This window comes from Bombyx mandarina, chromosome 09, assembly GCF_030267445.1.
Source record: "Bombyx mandarina strain Sakado chromosome 09, ASM3026744v2".
Taxonomy (NCBI): Eukaryota; Metazoa; Arthropoda; class Insecta; order Lepidoptera; family Bombycidae; genus Bombyx; species Bombyx mandarina.
In genome coordinates this window covers 1,005,175-1,024,063 of record NC_143216.1, presented here as the reverse complement: position 1 = coordinate 1,024,063, position 18,889 = coordinate 1,005,175, and the positions used below count along the sequence as shown (strand labels likewise).

General features: G+C 37.3%; 1 protein-coding gene across 1 annotated transcript; it reads right to left on the bottom strand.

The window, feature by feature from the left end:
* Nucleotides 1-3,566: 3,566 nt before the first annotated feature.
* Nucleotides 3,567-18,351, bottom strand: LOC114247394 (membrane alanyl aminopeptidase). The gene is made up of 15 exons (XM_028180351.2): nucleotides 18,297-18,351; nucleotides 16,365-16,821; nucleotides 14,642-14,800; nucleotides 14,115-14,429; nucleotides 13,636-13,819; nucleotides 12,259-12,500; nucleotides 11,022-11,211; nucleotides 9,951-10,143; nucleotides 9,343-9,443; nucleotides 8,766-8,942; nucleotides 7,584-7,768; nucleotides 6,620-6,787; nucleotides 6,079-6,222; nucleotides 4,954-5,023; nucleotides 3,567-4,073 (listed from the first exon to the last, which is right to left on the bottom strand). Exons 2-15 carry the CDS (start codon nucleotides 16,817-16,819, stop codon nucleotides 3,864-3,866), a joined length of 2,793 nt encoding a protein of 930 aa, XP_028036152.2. The 5' UTR covers nucleotides 16,820-16,821; nucleotides 18,297-18,351; the 3' UTR covers nucleotides 3,567-3,863.
* Nucleotides 18,352-18,889: the final 538 nt, after the last annotated feature.

The window sequence follows — 18,889 nt, the reverse complement described above, 5'->3', positions numbered from 1 at the left end:
CTCGATCGAAATTGGCGCCGGCGACCCCACCAAATCATCTTGAACTACTCCACTCCCCCGCTTCAAGAAAGCTATAGATAAACATCGGTATTTCAATAGAACGTCAAGTGTCCGCTTATCTGGTTCAGTGCTGAGGCGTGTTTATATTTTGGTGAATAATTTGTTTTCACGGCGAGCCTGTTTGTTTTGAGGAGTGCTCATGGGTTTCCCGAAATTTGTCTTATGATCATAACTTCTTCATAATGCGTTTCTAAGAAAGTTTAAAATCGTAAAGTTTCTAAGGAAAATTGAGCAGCTATTTATGAAAAGCGGGAACGTGATATTTTCACTTAGTTTTTTAAATTGTACCAAATTTTTGTGTATAGTGTTTTCGTGTAAGCCTGGGAGTTTTTTTTTTAAATAAGACGTTATTGAAGCGTGCCTGACAGCTTCGACTATATCAATGTAAGGAACGAACAGGCTAGCTTTAGCGATGATTAGAGAGAGAGAGAGAGAGTATTCTTTATTGTACACCAAAAAACAAATAAACAGTGCGATACATTAAATACAAAAAATACAATTGGCGGTCTTATCGGTAAGAGCAATCTCTTCCAGACAACCATTAGGTGGACAAGAATCATTTGGAAACGAAATTATTATCGTTTTGATGACATTTAATTTGTATGTAATAATATTTATTTTTAACCTTTAAAACTATCTACGGGTCATCTGATTGTCTGTTTTCACCGGCGCTCAAAAGCTCAAAGCTTCAACGTTTTCTTGAAGACTAACGAGCGCGCTCACAGCCCACCCGATGTTAAGTGCTTACCGGAATTTATAGTTTCCAGTATATAAATACCGTCGCCCATTTTGAGTCTTAAGTGTATAGTCTTAATTTGAGCAGATATTTTCATAACGTCTTCTCATTGGGTTACGAGTTATAAAAAAATGCTTTACTTTATTCTTTACTAGCTGACCCGGTAGACTCCGTAGTGCCTCAATCGATAAATAAAAGACCTAAACTTTTGTATAAAATAAACTTAAAACAAACAAAAGGAATCTGTCCGACGGGGGACAGACACATCAAAGGAAAAACAAAATTGTTATTTTTCTTTAATTCCGAAATTTTCATTCGTTTATCTACCTTTTAAACCTTCCCTGGACTTCCACAAATAATTCAAGACCAAAATTAGCCAAATCGGTCCAGCCGTTCTCGAGTTTTAGCGAGATATTTTTATATATAGAGATTGTACACACAGTTAATACAATACAATAATTGCGAAAAGTTACAAAATGGCGAGTTTAACTCAACAATTGAGCTATCTACCAGCTAACCGTTCTTAAAAAGGGGGAGCTCTACATAAGTGGGTATAAGAGTACAGTGGTAACAAACAAACAAACAAACTTTATGTACAGAAGTAACAAAAAATAATAATGTATGCAGTTAAAAAACCCAATGACGTATTGTTCGCTCTTAGCTGAGTGACAAGTTCATAGCGCGACTCGCACGGACAAGGTCATGTGCAATCGGTGACGTAAGCACTCGTACCGCGAATAATAAAATTATTGGTTTAATTTTAGTAGGAGGTCACAATGAAATAAAGCAATTTGTTTATAGAGTGCGGCTTACATGCGCGGCTCAGTGTTAGCTCGTTACTCATCTGCGAATTCGTGCCACGGGGCGTATTGTTTTCTACTATCGGGTCGTCGCGTCCTCTTACGGGACTTGTGACTCCCTGTCCTATTGAGGCAGGGGTGATGAGTTGCGGGATTGAGTCGGTTGAGTCTGAGTGGGTGGGATTCTTCTTCTTCCTTCTTCTCTTCATTCTTGTCTCCTTTCTTCCTCTTCTTTCATTAATAATATTGATGGGGGAGAGGACTGTAACGGTTATGAAAAACCCCATCCCTAAAGGAGGTGGGGGGTGGGGACTAAGCCCCTAATGGAAATGAGGCAGCACCTCTGCAATACGGGGGACACGCCAAGCGGGCAAGAGACGTGGGACTAGAGCAGGGGTTCCCAAACTTATTTTGTCTACAGCCCACTTTGAGAATAAATTATTTTTCAGCGCCCCCTTTTTTCCAACTACTTAAAATCCACTATAGTGAGAGCTCAGTCGATGTCTAAGAGTCCTTCTAGATTAAATTACAAATCGCCACTGAAGCCTCTACACAACGCCCCCTTTTTTCCAGGGTCTCTTACCGCCCCCCTTTAAGCCTGCGAGTCCTCAACGGCCTCACAGCCATCTCCGAACGATCGTCGGGGATACCAGTAACTCCCGTGGCAACGTCGTACCATAAGGTGGTCTGGCGTGCAGCGGGGCCATGTTGTAGAGATGCTCATGTTTTCAGTGTAGTTAATTGGTTATATTTTAACCTGCCAGCGACAATCAGATTGGATCTTATGATGACTATTCTACTTATCAAACGGACCAATGACTTCTTAGAAGTAGAAATAAGAAGGATGGCGGTATTCATAATATGCCATGTAAAAATGAATTAGGTATAATTCTATAATTTTGCTCTTTTGTTTAATACACGATCTTGGTCATCGTGGAAGTCAATCGTGATGACCATTCCGTAGAGAAACTGCTTGATACGAGTACTAATACCGAGCATCTTATCCTACAAACCACGATGACATCTCGCCATCTCCTTATCACAATGCTATAGCAAATACGTGCAAGCGAAATATGATAAATCGATATGACTTAAAGCTTTGTTACTACAGAAAAAAAGCTCCTCCTGGCTAAAAAGCCAACATTACGTTAACACACGCACGCACTTATATTATATAAAAACAAATCTAAACTATCTTACGCACAAGGTTGACTTTCATTCAGAGACTAATGTAAATAGCTGATAATGAAGTCAGGGCCACAAAATTTTACTTTTAATAAGGAAGCAAATTAAAGGCTTTCTCACTCATTACGTAATGTTCGTGCATTCCTATATTTATTCCATTACGTTTATTATTAATAAATGAAATACTACCCCTGAATAGGATCACCTTATCTCTTCTTGTAGATGTCATAAAGAGTGACAGAAGAATTCTTCGATGAATGTGATTATTGCCCTAGTCAATCGAAATTTACAAATTTTTCTTTTTGTTTTTGCTTAGATGTGTGAACGAGCTCACAGCCCACCTGGTATTAAGCGGTTACTACTGGAGCCCATAGACATCTACAACGTAAATGCGCCACCTACCTTGAGATATAAGTTCTAAGGTCTCAGTATAGTCACAATGGCTGCCACACCCTTCAAGCCGAAACGCATTACTGCTTCACGGCAGAAATAGGCAGGGTGGTGGTACCCACCCATGCGGACTCACAAGAGGCCCTCCCACCCTAACGAATTGTTGGTGCCTGCTCGAGTTGGATCACCTATGGCCTTTTGCCGCTGAACAGTCATCCGGTTTTAAGGATATGCTGTCTTTCTACAATACTGTAGGGACTACGACCATAGGTACTACTCGAAGTGGTTTCTGACAATCAGGTTGTCGTGTCTGTGAATTATGTTACTTATCATCGAATAGACCGTAAATCCGTTCGTCATTAAAAATAAATTAAAATGAAAATGATAACAAAAGATTTTTGTTTACATTCATTAACTTTATTTATAGTTAAATTACAGATATTATTCACGTCAGCATGAAAACTCCGACTCTGGTAGTGATAAGAATGTTTTTCAGCAACCGAGCGCGTTCAGCTCTACTTTGGAATTTAGTGCACATAATAGTGGAGAAGTATCTCTTCTTAAACTTACAAATAATACGTTATTATTACTAACCAACTATAGGAGTTGCTTAAACAAAAATAAATACGAATTAGCTAAAATAAGGTAATAATAAGATTTGACTGAATAACTATTTCAATTATGATATTTGATTAAAATTTAAATAATACTACTGCAATGCTCAAAATGAAAAGAATCAAAGATGGCGCGTTCACCGAAGATCCGCTCTTCAAAGCGCTGACTATTTCTTCCCGATGCTTCTTTGACCATTCCGAGGAAGCCCGAGCGCCACTCAAAGCAGTTCTCGCACTTAATTTGCTTTGTTCGGTGCATTCCGTGCAAATTGAGAGCCAGGTTTCCATCTAAAAAACAAATACCAATCGTCAATAGAAGATTGCGACTTTTGTGACTGCGCTTCTTTTTACTACTCTACGTGAATACGATAGTTCTTTTCAACGGTCAACGAACCCAAGTAGTTGTTGCAGCCATCTCATCCCAAATTCACCTTTACTGCCCGGAAACAGAGCTTTTTTTTATTTATTGCTTAGGTGAGTGGATGAGCTCACAGTCCACCTGGTGTTAAATGGTTACCGGAGCCCATTGACATCTACGACGTAAATGCGCCACCCACCTTAAGATATAAGTTCTAAGATCTAAAGTATACATACAACGGCTGCCCCACCCTTCAAACCGAAACGCATTACTGCTTCACGGCATAAATAGGCAGGGTGGTGGTACCTACCCGCGCGGACTCACAAGAGGTCCTACCACCAGTAATAAATGGTAACATAAATAGTAAAAAATACATGGGCACATATACTTCATTATTGCTTCGCGTAGAAATGGGTGGATTTACTAATCCTTGAAAATTAAAACTAACTAGTAGTAACTAGTCTCTATCATCGCAAAATTACTTAATACGATAATATGAAAATATTTAACAACAACGACTACAGGATTTGAATCTATTTTCCTAATAAAGGTTTTTAAAAGATAACCACAAAAAAAATCCAATAGGGCATTTGAATAAGGCAATTAAATTTATCGCAAACTTTGATGAGGACTTCGTCTGACCCGAATAAGTGTTCGTCAAACACTTGGCTACGTACATATTCATTAGTGCCTCTTGTTTGTCGTCAACAAGGCTAATGACGCGTAACGACCCCAAAACGCTGAAGGACTGCCCCACAAATTAGCAAGTATTCGACCACAAAGCGAATTCTGCAGAAGTCTTAAACTTACATCCGTAAAATCATCCTCTGTATGCAAAGCCGCTGCTACAGTGCTTAAAATTGTGTCCATTGATGTGTGACTGAAATTGAAAGATAACACAAATTTTAAAAAGCCAAAGACTTCAAATTGATTGGTTCCATTTAAAATGTTTAGTTTGAAACCAAGCAGATGTAGTAATTGGAGCATTTGCTGTAGATTGTTTGAAAGAAAAAAAAAATTTAGCCTTTCAAGGAACCCCAACCCCATTGCTCATTGTTCAGCTACTCTTACATGATCTTATCAAATTAAATATGTGAATTTAAGATATTTGGTATTAGTTGTGTTTTTTATTTATTATTTATTTCTTAGTCAGAGCTCACGGCCCATCTGGTAAGTGGTTACGGAACCCAACAGACATCAATGGCGTTAAAACCGTCACCCACCGTGAGATACAGGTTCCAAGTCTCAGTTCTTTGGTGCAACAGTTTTTCCACCGTTCAAACCAGAACACCCTATAGTTTTTCCGGCAGAATAAGCAAGCTAGTTTTACGTACCCTTGCGAACTCACAAGATGCCCTACCACCAGTAATCACCCAAATTATATTTTTTAAGGATTTGATTTTTATTACACGATGTTATTCCTTCATCGTGTAAGTCACTCGTGAACGTGCGTTAAGGACATATTTCATTAGAAAAATTGGTACCGACAGTCGCGCTGCTCGATATGAATGCACTAAGAGGCTTATCCTTTACGCCACGACGACTTCTACAGTGTGGGTAAATCACTTGTGACACAGTTGACCCTAGCTTTTGATTTTTGAAGGTGCAACTTTTTTTTTCTATTAAAGCCTAAAAGCTTTAATGTCCAGATTATTTCCAGATAGACTAATGAACGGTTAACGATTGGTCGGTCTGATGCTGATGCGCACGTCACTCCGCAGGTGCCGGCGGAAGATCAGCGCCGCAGTACTGATTGTTTCGTTACTGTTAGGCGTTGCTGAGCCGGTAACCCTTTCCAAGCCTCATTATTTTTCATATTTTTGTTTTTATTTTTTTGTGCCTAATTTATGTTTGGAATAAATGTTTATTATTATTATAATTAATATATGTTAATACTCGTCGAAAATTTGAGAACAACAAATCCGATAAACCTACATGGAACTCCACGCACTGTAGTTCTGCTTCAAGCTGTCCATGACTATGTATATATGACTGTGGTTAGACAAGACGCCGGTCAGTGGAACAGTCAGATCTTGTGTCCTTATCGGACTGTTCTCTTCTTTAACCGAGAAAAGGAATCTAGAATAACAAGTACATGAATAGTCAATTATTTATAATTGTTAATAAAACCCTACAAAACATATGATAATAAATTCGATGCTTTTTTGGCTAAGTTTTGAGTAAAATTTTTAAACTGGGAATTTCCGTACGACCACTTTGTCAAAGAGAAAACAAGTTGAAAATAAAAAAACTAAAAAGCACCAACCCTAGTCTTTGTTAAAGTTAAGGGTTTATTTATTTATTTTTACTGTTAAAGTAAATACAAGTACTTGAATTAAATTAATTTCTCTACAGCATGTTGGCAAACTGATAACTTTGTGTACCCAGTTCGTTATTCAGGACCTTTGCAATTAGCTCCTTGATTTAAACCAAAGTACGGCTAAAAACTCAAAAAATTCCAAATTCATATGCTCACTTCTTCAGACTTCCTTCATCTGTGCTGCAGCCTAACACCCCAGAGATGACTCTGGCTTCATTAGCCACATTGGTCGTTGACATTCGCTCCCAAAGGAACTCGTAATCGGAGGCATCGCCGAACCGAAGACCACTGCAGTAGGTGACTGGTCTTAAACTTGGCGAAACGCTGAAACAAAGTAAAAATATATATCGACTCTTGAAAAGCAAACGTGACTAACTGCTTTATACATAAATGATAGGCAATAACCATATTCGATGCGCAAAAAATATATATTTCTAGGTGTATTAAAATCATTGCAATCCTACAGCTAGATTCGTTTGGGAGGATTAAGCGACGAAAGGAAAGATCTTCCACCGAGCGGGTGATATTACTCGGTAGACCGACGGTCCGAACGTTGTTGTTCGGAACTTGTATATATGCGCTTTATCTTGAAAATGTCGTAAGCGAGATTCAGGCCATTTGCGAGATTTTGATTCAGGAGGTCAAATATCTTGTGTTCTGTAATGGCTACCGCCATATTCGTTAAAATAGAATTTTTTCAGGTATTTCAACTTTAAATTAGTCTACTGTAAAGTTCACGCATTGTCGCTTAGTCACGTTTGCCTTTCAAGGGTCGATATATATCCACTCAGTAATTAAGTCCCAAAATGCTTTTAAATACATCAACATCACTGTATTAGCTCTAAAGTAAAATAATCCTTCCAGATTTAACTTGCTTACCTACTTAGATATTCCTTGCTTACCTTCTTAGATTAGTATTTATAAGTTCTCATGGCATTTTAAAAACAGTGAAATGAAAGTACCTTAATTTGCTAAATCTCCGTATCGACAAATTTAAACCTCAACAGCTAAAAGCTGCGGGAAACAGAGACAAACGCAAAACACTGAAAGATCTTATGAAGAGCCAATTTGCACATCAGGTCACGCATCTGAACTAGTATTGTTGAAGAAATAATCATACCTAACTCCAGTATCTTTAAACCGCTTAAATGCGGACACAGTATTTTCAATACACCCCCGATGACCAATTTTGCATGCAAATTCCAACAACTGCAGTCGGTTTGTTAGTGTCGAGAAATCATCTGTAGCCCTCACTTCGTACCCAATCGTTGTTATAGAATTATCAATAAACTTCAGCGCTAATCTCTGTAAGCATAGTATTTTATATTGTTACTAGTTTACCCGGCAGACTTCGTAGTGCCTCAATCGATAAATAAAAGACCTAAACTTTTGTATAAAATAAACTTAAAACAAACAAAGGGAATCCGTCCGACGGGGGACACATTAAAGGGAAAAAAAAATTGTTATTTTTATTTAATTCCGAGCATTTTCATATTTATCTCCCTTTTAAACCTTCTCTGCACTTCCACAAATAATTCAAGACCAAAATTTGCCAAATCGGTCCAGCCGTTCTCGAGTTTTAGCGAGACTAACGAACAGCAATTCATTTTTATATATATAGATTATGTTTACTTTGTTCGCACTTTCATCATCATAGTCGGTTACTGTTGGCAGAGCAGTCGTGGCCATGTGGAGTCCTTGTTTATTAAAGCCTTGACAGCTGTTCTCCATAGTTCGTGAACTGAGGCTTAGAACACGCGCTCGTTAAGTTGGGTTTTGATAAGGATCTTCATCTGATCAGTCATAAGAAGCTAATAATAGTACTACACCGTCCTATCTTTTTTTATTGCTTAGATGGTTAGAAAAGCTCACAGCCCATCTGGTGTTAAGTGGTTACTGGTGCCCATAGACATCTACACCTTAAATGCCGCCATCCACCTTGAAATTTGAGTTCTAAGGTCTCAGTATAGTCATAACGGCGGTCCCACCATTCAAACCGAAACGCATTACTGCTTCACGGCAGAAATAGGCGAGGCGGTGGTACCTACCCGAGTGGACTAACGCAAGGTCTTACCACTTGTTAGGATTAGCAAAAGCATAAAATACCCAATATAGTTCCGAAATACTAGTAAAAGAAAAACAAATGTATGATTAATGGTGACTATTGCATTCAAAGAGCTAAGTATTGCTTGAATGAAACGAATAATGAAAATAAAGATACAGTTTTGTAATTACAAACAAAAATTGATAAGGATGATTTGAAGTAGTTACAAACAGATGTTGATTATCAGTTAAATCTCACCTCGATGTCTTCCAGAGCGGAATCACCTAAGTAACTGTTCCATAGTTTATTTAAACCTTTGATAGTTGCAAACCACACTGCATTGTCAGTTTCTTCTTTTAAGAATTCCAGGGTTTCGATTAGAAGACTAAAGCTGACCTCATCAGCGTAATATAGATCGAAGAGATCGTTGACTATCTGCAATTTTGACATAAAACTATAACACCCTGTGTTAGTGTACCCATAACGACAGTCTTAATTGCGGATTTTTATTTTATGTCTTTGGATATACATAATATTATACCTTAAATTAAAAATATATAGAGATGAAATATGCTTGTTAATTGAAAAATTAGATTCACATTAATAAAATCACATCTTTTCAACTTGTATCTCATTGTTAATTGTACAGATTATTTAATGCAAAAATGTCTCATGCTTATCATAAGTATACTAAATTTTATAATAGCTTTAGATTAAAATTTGCACCGAATGTTTTATGAATTTTTCAGTATTATTACAACTTTATAGTTTTACTTATTTTAATTTGGAACATTAATAACTGTCATCGAAGATTTTATCAGAAGATGTCACTTACTTTGGCGCGATTAAGATGATGTATTTTTTCTCGACTGGATCCTTTCAGAGCACCACCTATATGCTCCCAGGTGTGCTCGTCGTAAGTTACTCTGTAGAAACCTGAAAATACCGGTACATATGAATGAATGTATTTTTTTTTGCTAACTATGCTGATAGCCTTGAGAGGCTATTTCAGTTTCACCCTAACATGTGTAGGTGAGCTCACGGCGCTCAAACCGGAGTGTTGCTAACACTGACCCTAGCAAGAGCAGTGCTTCGCAGAATCTACCACCGGATCGGAAACGCGACCCACTGAGAAGATCCGGCGAGAAACTCAGTGGGCTATGTCTACGGGTTAATTCGCTCGTCGAGACCTTCGTCGCAAGCGACGGATTCGACGAGGACGGTGACCCAGAATGAATGAATATCGATAGATTAGTAGAGCCAAAATGTATTACATCTGAGATCTCCACTTTAAGTTTTCGGTGGCTAAATTCAATATATGATGTGTATAGGTTAATAATAACATTAGGTAGACTGCAAAGTCCTTAGTCCGTCTACTATAGTAATTAGGGCGATAAGTTCTAAAGTTAGTTAACAATATTTAAGGCATTTTAGACAAATTACCTGTCTCCTGAATGTTGAATATTACCCAAGTATGTGTTTTGCTGATGTTTGTGATTTGGAACTCATGTGTCTTCCCTGTCATTACGAAAACTGGTTTGGTGTTCTCGAAATCAGGTGATTGTCCGGTCGTGTAAGTTATTGGGATGCTGTACGTTTCATTCGATGAATGCGAAGAATTGATGTAGAATCTTTTCTAAAAAAAATCAATAGCGTCTTTACACATAAAAATACAGGATGCCGGTAAAAATTTTGTTAATACGCCATTCAGTTGGAATAAGAGGTTGATCCATCTAAAATTTTCTGCAAGGAATAGCATGCTGCTCGGTTGCTGATTCGATACAAGTGCTAAACATAATATGGGCTTCCAAAGAACAGCGCCTAAACAAAAAATTATTATAACTTGCACTGTAACTGGACAGCAATAGTAAGGTGCTGATGATGCTAATTTTATTTTATCAAGTTCTTCTAGAATTTTCTGCACGAATTAGGCTGCTGCTCAGTTGCTGATTCGGTACAAGAACCAAACATAATATGGGCTAACGAGAACAACAAAGAGCAACGCTCTAACAAAACAAAAATCATAATTTGCATTGTAACTGGACAGCAATGGTAAGCTGTTGATGGTTCTAATTTGATTTTATCAAGTTCTTCCAACCGAATTCCTATATTTTAAAACCTCTGGGTGCTTGCTGGGAACTTGGCTTGGATGTCCTGAATAATTTATTTGTTCGTTCGAGACTATACCGTCTTTTTATTTTGAACATCCGACCACCTGCCTGCCTAACTTGGTTCATTTCTAACCTGTCCATGTCCACTCCTATATCTATGAAACTATTTCAGGTCTTCATAGATAATACCTTTCGTGAAGGCATTTTTCTTTACATGACATATTTCATTCTACGTACCATTCGACCATATTTGCTGATAAAAACAGTTCATAAAGAGTCTTTAGTAGTAAACAGAAGCTTCGGTGATATCAATCGGATTTCATACCCTTACTTGTCACTTTAGTTAGTTAGCTTTCGTTGTAAATGTATCAAGCTGCCTATTAGACTTATTAGGAAATATTACCTGAGTTAGAGTTACAGTGTCATCGGTGTAGTTAACATGAACGTGAAGCAACGGATGGCCTGCTTGAGTGATCCAGGTCTTCATGACATCGGTAATGCTGATTCCGGGGTAGGAAGCTAAGGAGTTGTTATTCTTAACGCCGTTCTCTAGAGCTGAATACAGCAACTCTGGATATCCTGAACCGAATCGGCTGTTGAGAAGTTTTTTATTACTATTAATCGACAGTCAAGGCCAAGACCTATCAAATGTTAAGCTATTACCAAAGCAGATAGACATCAAAAAGTCAATGTCGACATAGATTTGATGAAAGTCAGAATCGAATTGTTTAACAAATATCCCACCCCAAGAAATGGAACGCGCAACTGCTCTGCATGACAAATAGGTGGGGTGGGGTATCTTCCTCTGCGAGTACCATCAGTAATAACGTAGATACAAATTATTTTAACAGAATGCGATATTTTCATCGTGGAGATGCTTTGTTTAAGAAGCAGTCGTTTCTAGATTTAATCTTACCACTTTATTCGTGTAACATAGGATCAATAATACAAGATTTTATTAATACTTTGGTTATTCGTATTCGTATGTCGTATCACTCTTATCGGAGCGGTCGTGGTCGTCATCTAGCATTATTGCTGTGGGCAGATGTTATGCGCTTCACAAGCAATCGCCACTCCTCCCGGTTTGTGTTGAGCCTGGTACACTCATGCAAACAGCCGCCAACTGCCGACTTGATCTGGTCGGTCCATCGCATGGGCAACCTTCCACGCAGTCTGGCGCCTTCTACTTTGCCTTTTCTTTCTACTTTTTTTTTATTGCTTAGATGGTTGACGAGCTCAGAGCCCACCTGGTGTTAAGTGGTTACTAGAGCCCATAGACATCTACAACGATAATGCGCCACCCACCTTGAGATATAAGTTCTAAAGTCTCAGTATAGTTACAACGGCTGCCCTACCCTTCATACCGAAACGCATTACTGCTTCACGGCAGAAATAGGCAGGGCGGAGGTACCTACCCGCGCGGACTCACAAGAAGTCCTACCACGAGTAATTACGCAAATTATAAATTTTGCGGGTTTGATTTTTATTACACGATGCTGTTCCTTCACCGTGGAAGTCAATCGTGAACATTTGTTGAGTACTTATTTCATTAGAAAAATTGGTACTCGCCTGGGATTCGAACATCCTTATCCTTTAGGCCACGACTTAACTCACTTTGGTTAACAGACCAAAAATCTTACTTTACGTCCAAATACTCGTGCAGTGCGTATTTGAAGGCGACGTCGCCAATGAAATGATGCATCATCCGGATCACGGAACCGCCCTTCTGATACGTGATCGTCCCGAAGTGACCGCTGATTTCGGCTGGTGAATTCACGTCGTTGTTCGTGATGGGTGCCGAGGACGGAGAATTATCAGCGCCGTAGGCCGAATACACTGAGCCTATGACCAGTTGATTAGCTGAACCCACTTCTGGTTCAATCTGGAAATACGAAAAAGCATCAGAGCATATATTTTTTTATTGCCCATGTAGGCAGACGAGCATACGGCCTACCTGGTGGTGAGTGGTTACCGTCGCCCATGGACTTCAGCAATGCCAGGGGCAGAGCCAAGCCGCTGCCTACCGCTTAATACTCTCCACAAGCCTCTTTTAAGAAAGAACATGTCATAGGGCTCGGGAAACACTGTGGAGGGGAGCTCGTTCCATAGCCGATAGCTCATTCGATATGTTTTTCAGATCTAAGAGAAATCTCCTGGAAGGCTTTAAATAATGCATAAGTCTTGTTGAATCGTAGATAAATAAAGTCCACCTAAATAGTAAATGGTTTTTATTACCCATAGAACTTAGCAATGCTAGAAGCACGTAAAAGCTGGTAAATCATCGTATTTCCAAAATGAAATGTACTTGCAGGACTTGAACTCCAACACCACTCGATACGAGTACATTAGGGGCTTTAGGGGTATTACATATTATATTGGACCTTCAAGGTATCATATGAAAAAATATGAAAATTTAATTTCAAGACTAATTTGTGTTGTGTGATGTTCTACAACCTTTTGTTGTAATGTTGAGTAATATCTTAGTATTTTATTTGAGATGTAAATATTATTATATAAATATGTAATCGGGTATATACACACGACGAACATGAGAACATTATGTTTACAAGAATCTTTCAACCGATTTCATCACAAGACACGTCCTCAAAAATCTATATTATATTTAATTTTATTGGGTAGAATAGACTAAAATATATATTTCGTATTTAAATTAATCAATACACGAAAAATTTTAAAACAATCTAAGAAGCCAAACTTTTCGCCATATAATTATAAATCCAAAATATTTTAGCATTGACTAGCTTACAGTCTACAAGATATAACTTTTAGGAACCCATAGACATCATGTATGCTGCCATTCACCTTGAAACATATGCCTCAAGTCTTAATTATATTTAAGGGCTATCTCGGCCTTCATGCCCGGATACACGACTACTTCACACCAAAAATAGCAGGGCGCAACGCCGACGATCTCGCAAAACGACCTATGACCAGGAAAAATAACCTTCCTGAACTAGCTTTGCCTAATAAAAAACATACAGAAACATTGTACTTACAAGCGCAGTGATGTAATCTTGGAAATAGTTGGCAAAGCCCTCATTCAGCCAAGTATTGCTCCACCAGTGACACGTCACCAAATTGCCGAACCACATATGTGTTGTTTCGTGAGCTACGATTTGAGCAACTCTGTACTTGTAATACGGGGTAGATTCCTCTGGCACGTATAGGAGCAATGCTTCCCTACAAAGTGAGGTTAGCTGTTAGCGATCCAGTATTAAGCTAATATAAGCTAAACTAAGCTAAGATAAGCTAAGATGACTCGCGATAATTAATCAAAATCAGTTCTTTAATGTGAATAGCGTCCTGATCATCAGATAACTTAATACCAGCTGGGCTACTAACTTATTAAACCAAATATACGAAAACAGTATCTTCTGTACCTTTTTCATTCAAAAAGCGACTAAAAATTTAAATATTTACAGGTTTCTTTTCAGTGCTATGTTTGGGCAGTTAGATGGAGAAAACTGAATTTTACCTGTATTTGATCAAACCCCAGTTTTCCATTGCACCAGCCCTAAAATCTGGCAGAGCCACATGATCCAGCTTCAGATTACTGTCAACTGAGTAATAGTCGATACCATAAAAATCACTCAAAGCCTTCTCTACTCTGGTGCCGAAGTCATACGTATAAGAGCTTTGGTTAACTGCCTCTGGTCTGGTGTAGATTGCAAACTCTCTTCCATTTGTAGAGTCGGCTAGGGCTGCGTCAAATTGAGATACCATAAAAGCCACTAAATAGGTAGGCATTATTGGGGTAGGGTAGAATACTTCCCTAACATAACCATTTGATCTGCAAAAAGGTGATATTTATAGTAGTTTAGAAAATACGTCATTTTTTACAGAATTGGTGAACTATTTTTCCATTTAGAGGCATAATTTTTCGATGAGCAAAATTTATATGATCGATTACTTGTTAGGGTTTTTTAAGATTATGGTTTTACTTGTGCCTCACAGTACTATTTACTGAACTTGGCCAGTCAATTGATTATCTCATTAACTTACAGGGTCACTGTAGTCTGCAGCTTAGTGTTAGCCAAGGAGGGTTTGTAGTTTTGCGGTCGGTCAACAATCAGGGTGAAAGTGGCTTTAAGACCAGGCTCATCAAAACATGGGAACGCCTTCCTCGCGTGTGTAGGCTCCATTTGTGTCGCGCCCAACCATCTGAAATGAAACTCATCCATCATTAAATATAGGTCAAATTAGGGATATTCGATTTTTTCAATAATTATTATCGGAGTTTATCATTAAGCGAAATCATGCATGCATCTCGGTAGTCTTAGGCCAGAAAGCGCAAATGCTGTGGTGGATATCGTTTACAAAAAACATAAAATTTAAAATTAATGAAACTCTTACTAAAGCCTGCTAATGTAATGGATTTGGTAGCTTCTTATTTATGCGGGGAAGCGATCACCCTCATTGGGCTAAAGTGTACAAAGCCATTGTTTTAATGCAACTAATAATTTAACTTAATATTTAAAGATGGGAGGAGATCTATGCCGATACTGTATTTTAAATGGCTCTATTTGCGAGCTCCTGTTACCAGATGTAACGCTCATCCTACCTTAGCCTATCTTTTTTATTTTTTATTGCTTAGATGTGTGGACGAGCTCACAGCCCACCTGGTGTTAAGTGGTTACTGGGGCCCATAGACATCTACAACGTAAATGTGCCACACACCTTGACATATCAGTTCTGAGGTCTCAGTATAATAACAACGGCTGCCCCACCCTTCAAACTGAAACGCATTACTGCTTCACGGCAGAAATAGGCAGGGTGGTGGTACCTACCCGTGCGGACTCACAAGAGATCCTACCACCAGTAAAACATTTAAAGCTTACATTTTAAGCCAGGATGTTTTATATATTCGCTACGCATAAATACGATACGGTAGGAATGTGGCTACGTACATCATACATACGTACGCATCACAACGTATCCTACTCCATATATACAAAACCCTTTGGCCTTGGGTCTTGTGAGATAAGAGCCAATTTTAAAAAACACCAAAAAATTTTTTTTTTGTTTTAAGATTTTTTGTAACATTATAATTATTGTGTAATTATTCTATTACCACTTAGCAAAGCATAGGATTTTTGTATTAGATAAACTTGAGGGACTTCTAATGTATTGCATCACTACTCCACTGAAAGAACACTTTAAATTGTCGATCAAAATCGTCAAATACATCAGATAACATGTATTTATGATATTGAGAAATAAAGAGATACGAACGCACATATATCTTTAAGAACACAGATAAAACAATTAAATTGGCTCTTGAGATGCACACTGAAATATTAAATTAATAAAGTTTATCATGCATACATAGTTAAGGAAGAGTACTAAAACTCTAAGGCTAAGTCAAATAGATCGTTACGTAAGAAATACATAGATAGCACTTTCATAATTCGCACATATTATGGACATACTGATAATATACATAAGTGATATAGATATGTATTTATGTGTAAAAGTGACATATAATCTGTGAGACATGAGGTCAGAGTCCCAATTGCATTATATCAATTTATGGAAGAGCTCAACTTAAAAATAAATCGGTTGTAAAAACATTATTTCATTCTTATATCTCTCCAATTATCATAATCGTGAGGTTCATTTTGTGTGCGGCGACTCAAACGTGCAGAAATATCAACTGACAAACAAACAGCCCTAACGATTTAAACTACATAGAATGTAAATATATCAGTGACAATACTACACTTACTTTTTAACGCCGTTCTCAAAGTAATAATTCCTGTAAAATCCATTCAAGTCCTCACGTATAGGTCCCCTATACGAAATAGTCAGTGTATACTCTACGCCAACTTGTAATTCTGACGCCAAATTAACATAAACAAACGTATAGTTTGCATCAAAGATAAGCGGTTCCGTGTTAGCTAATGCTATATCTCCACTGACACCACTTACAGTTACATTGTCAGCGACAAAATTCAGATCTTCCGAGTGTAGCTTGATTTGCTTTGTCACTGCTGTCGTGGTGAGCGTGATGCTGACTTCTCCATCAAACGTAAAGGCATTGCTGTCGCCGGTGTCAAAGTATGGTGTAATGATAATTGTATACGCTTTTGGTACTATTGGAGTGTTCAGTCTGTAGTTTGTGTCGGTACCGGATGTCTTTGCTAGAAGACATGCTATGGCTATTAGAAATATTCGTTGCATATCTGTAAAAGGAAAAGAAAACAGGGCAGTTATCTTCCTTTAATCTCACTGATGAAGGTTTGCTGTTAATATCGTTAGTAAATAATCATTCTAAGAGAAAAATTAGGTACTTATTTCTCAAAAAGTACTCAACACAATCAATCATTTTATAATTTAGTGACTTTAATTTATTAATAACTAGCTAACCCGGCAGACTTCGTAGTGCCTCAATCGATAAATAAAAGACCTAAACTTTTGTATAAAATAAACTTAAAACAAACAAAAGGAATCCGTCCGACGGGGGACACATCAAAGGAAAAACAAAATTGCTATTTTTATTTAATTCCGATCATTTTCATATTTATCTATGCGAGATAAATATGAAATAAAATATAGCGAGACTAACGAACAGCAATTCATTTATATATATATATATTGATTTAAAAGTGTAAATGGTGATATATTTATCAGAAATATTTAAAGTACTTGTAACATATTTGGAACAGAGTCTTGATATAACCTTTTTTTTCTAATTTGATCTTTATCAGTGACTCAAAATTGAGAACTTTTAATCAAACATGACTTTAAGACGATGTCCATTCACAGTACAGACTTACTGTGATTAAGGTAGTTGCATTTATTTAATTTTACAGTTCTCCATTTTTCATATTAGCTTCGAAGTTACGTGGCAAGAAAATGCTTGTTGCTTCTAAATTATTACTCATTGCGCATAATATCAATGTACCAACTAAAATTAAGGTGTATTGATTTTAATAATTATGGTTCCTGTTAAAAATGCTAATAGTACATACAACAATACAACCTTCTTATCCATACTAACGAATTTTTCTAAAATATATCGCCTATTTAATAGGTTACTGATAATCGAAATTTAGGCATATGTGTAGGTATGTATTAGTATAAAAATATATATTACTAGGGACCCGCCCTCGCTTCGCTTCGGAAACATTAAAACACACATGAAACAAACAAAAAAAAATTAAAAAAGTAGCCTATGTTCATCAGGGACAATGTCGGCTTCTAATGGAAAAATAATTTTTCAAATCGGTCCAGTAGTTTCGGAGCCTATTCGAAACAAACAAACAAACAAATCTTTCCTCTTTATAATATTAGTATAGAAAATAGATTTTTTTTACAATTAGTATAGTTTTGATTAAAAATAAGTATAATAACCTCAGTTGTTTTAGTCAAATATTTAATACGAATTAATATTAATTTATTGTGCTAACAAAATGATAGTACTCATTATGAACGGTGAGTTCTTATGAGAGCTACACATTCCAGCACACTTTTCACATCAGTAACAGAAATAATTACTTCTCCTAGAGTAAGTTTAGGTTTTACTTGAAGTATTAAAAATATTTGTGATTAATAAAATGTACGTGAGATTTTTTACTCAAATTCGAGAATGAATATTATTTTTTTGATAATTAATATGAATATAAATGATCAATTGATTGTATGTAATATAACAAACCTGTATATGATGACGGCGACTCGAGATGTACTGTGTAACTAGCGTCTGTAAAAGCATCTGAGCACTGCAACTGATAAGATTCATCTTAAGTACCTACTTATCATTTGTCAGCGATAATATTATTCGATTCACGACTAGATTATGTCGCTGTATTTACTTGTCGAACGAATATTTTGATACTCCTTGTTCAGAATTAGGTATTATGGTTTTCGTGTGATAAAGATCACGCTGAGAGTTCTTCTAAGCGTCTGATACCTGCTTGAAGGTTTTGAAAAATTACTTAACTATTATTATTAAAAAATTAATAATTGACTGTCGTTCTAGCTTCGAGGGATAATCTCGCCGCAACGCACGGAAACTCGTGCGAATGTGAAAATAAAGAATAGAGGCTTTAAAACAGGTATTTTGTGGAACGATTTTTGTTTTGAATGCTCTTTCTTTTATGTACTGATGAGTGGACGGACTCACGACCCATCTGGAGTTAAGTGGTTAGCGGAGCCTATAGACATCAACAACGTAAATGCGGTCATCCACCTTGAGATATAGGTTCTAAGGTCCCAGTATAGTTACGACGGCTGCCCCACCCTTCCAAC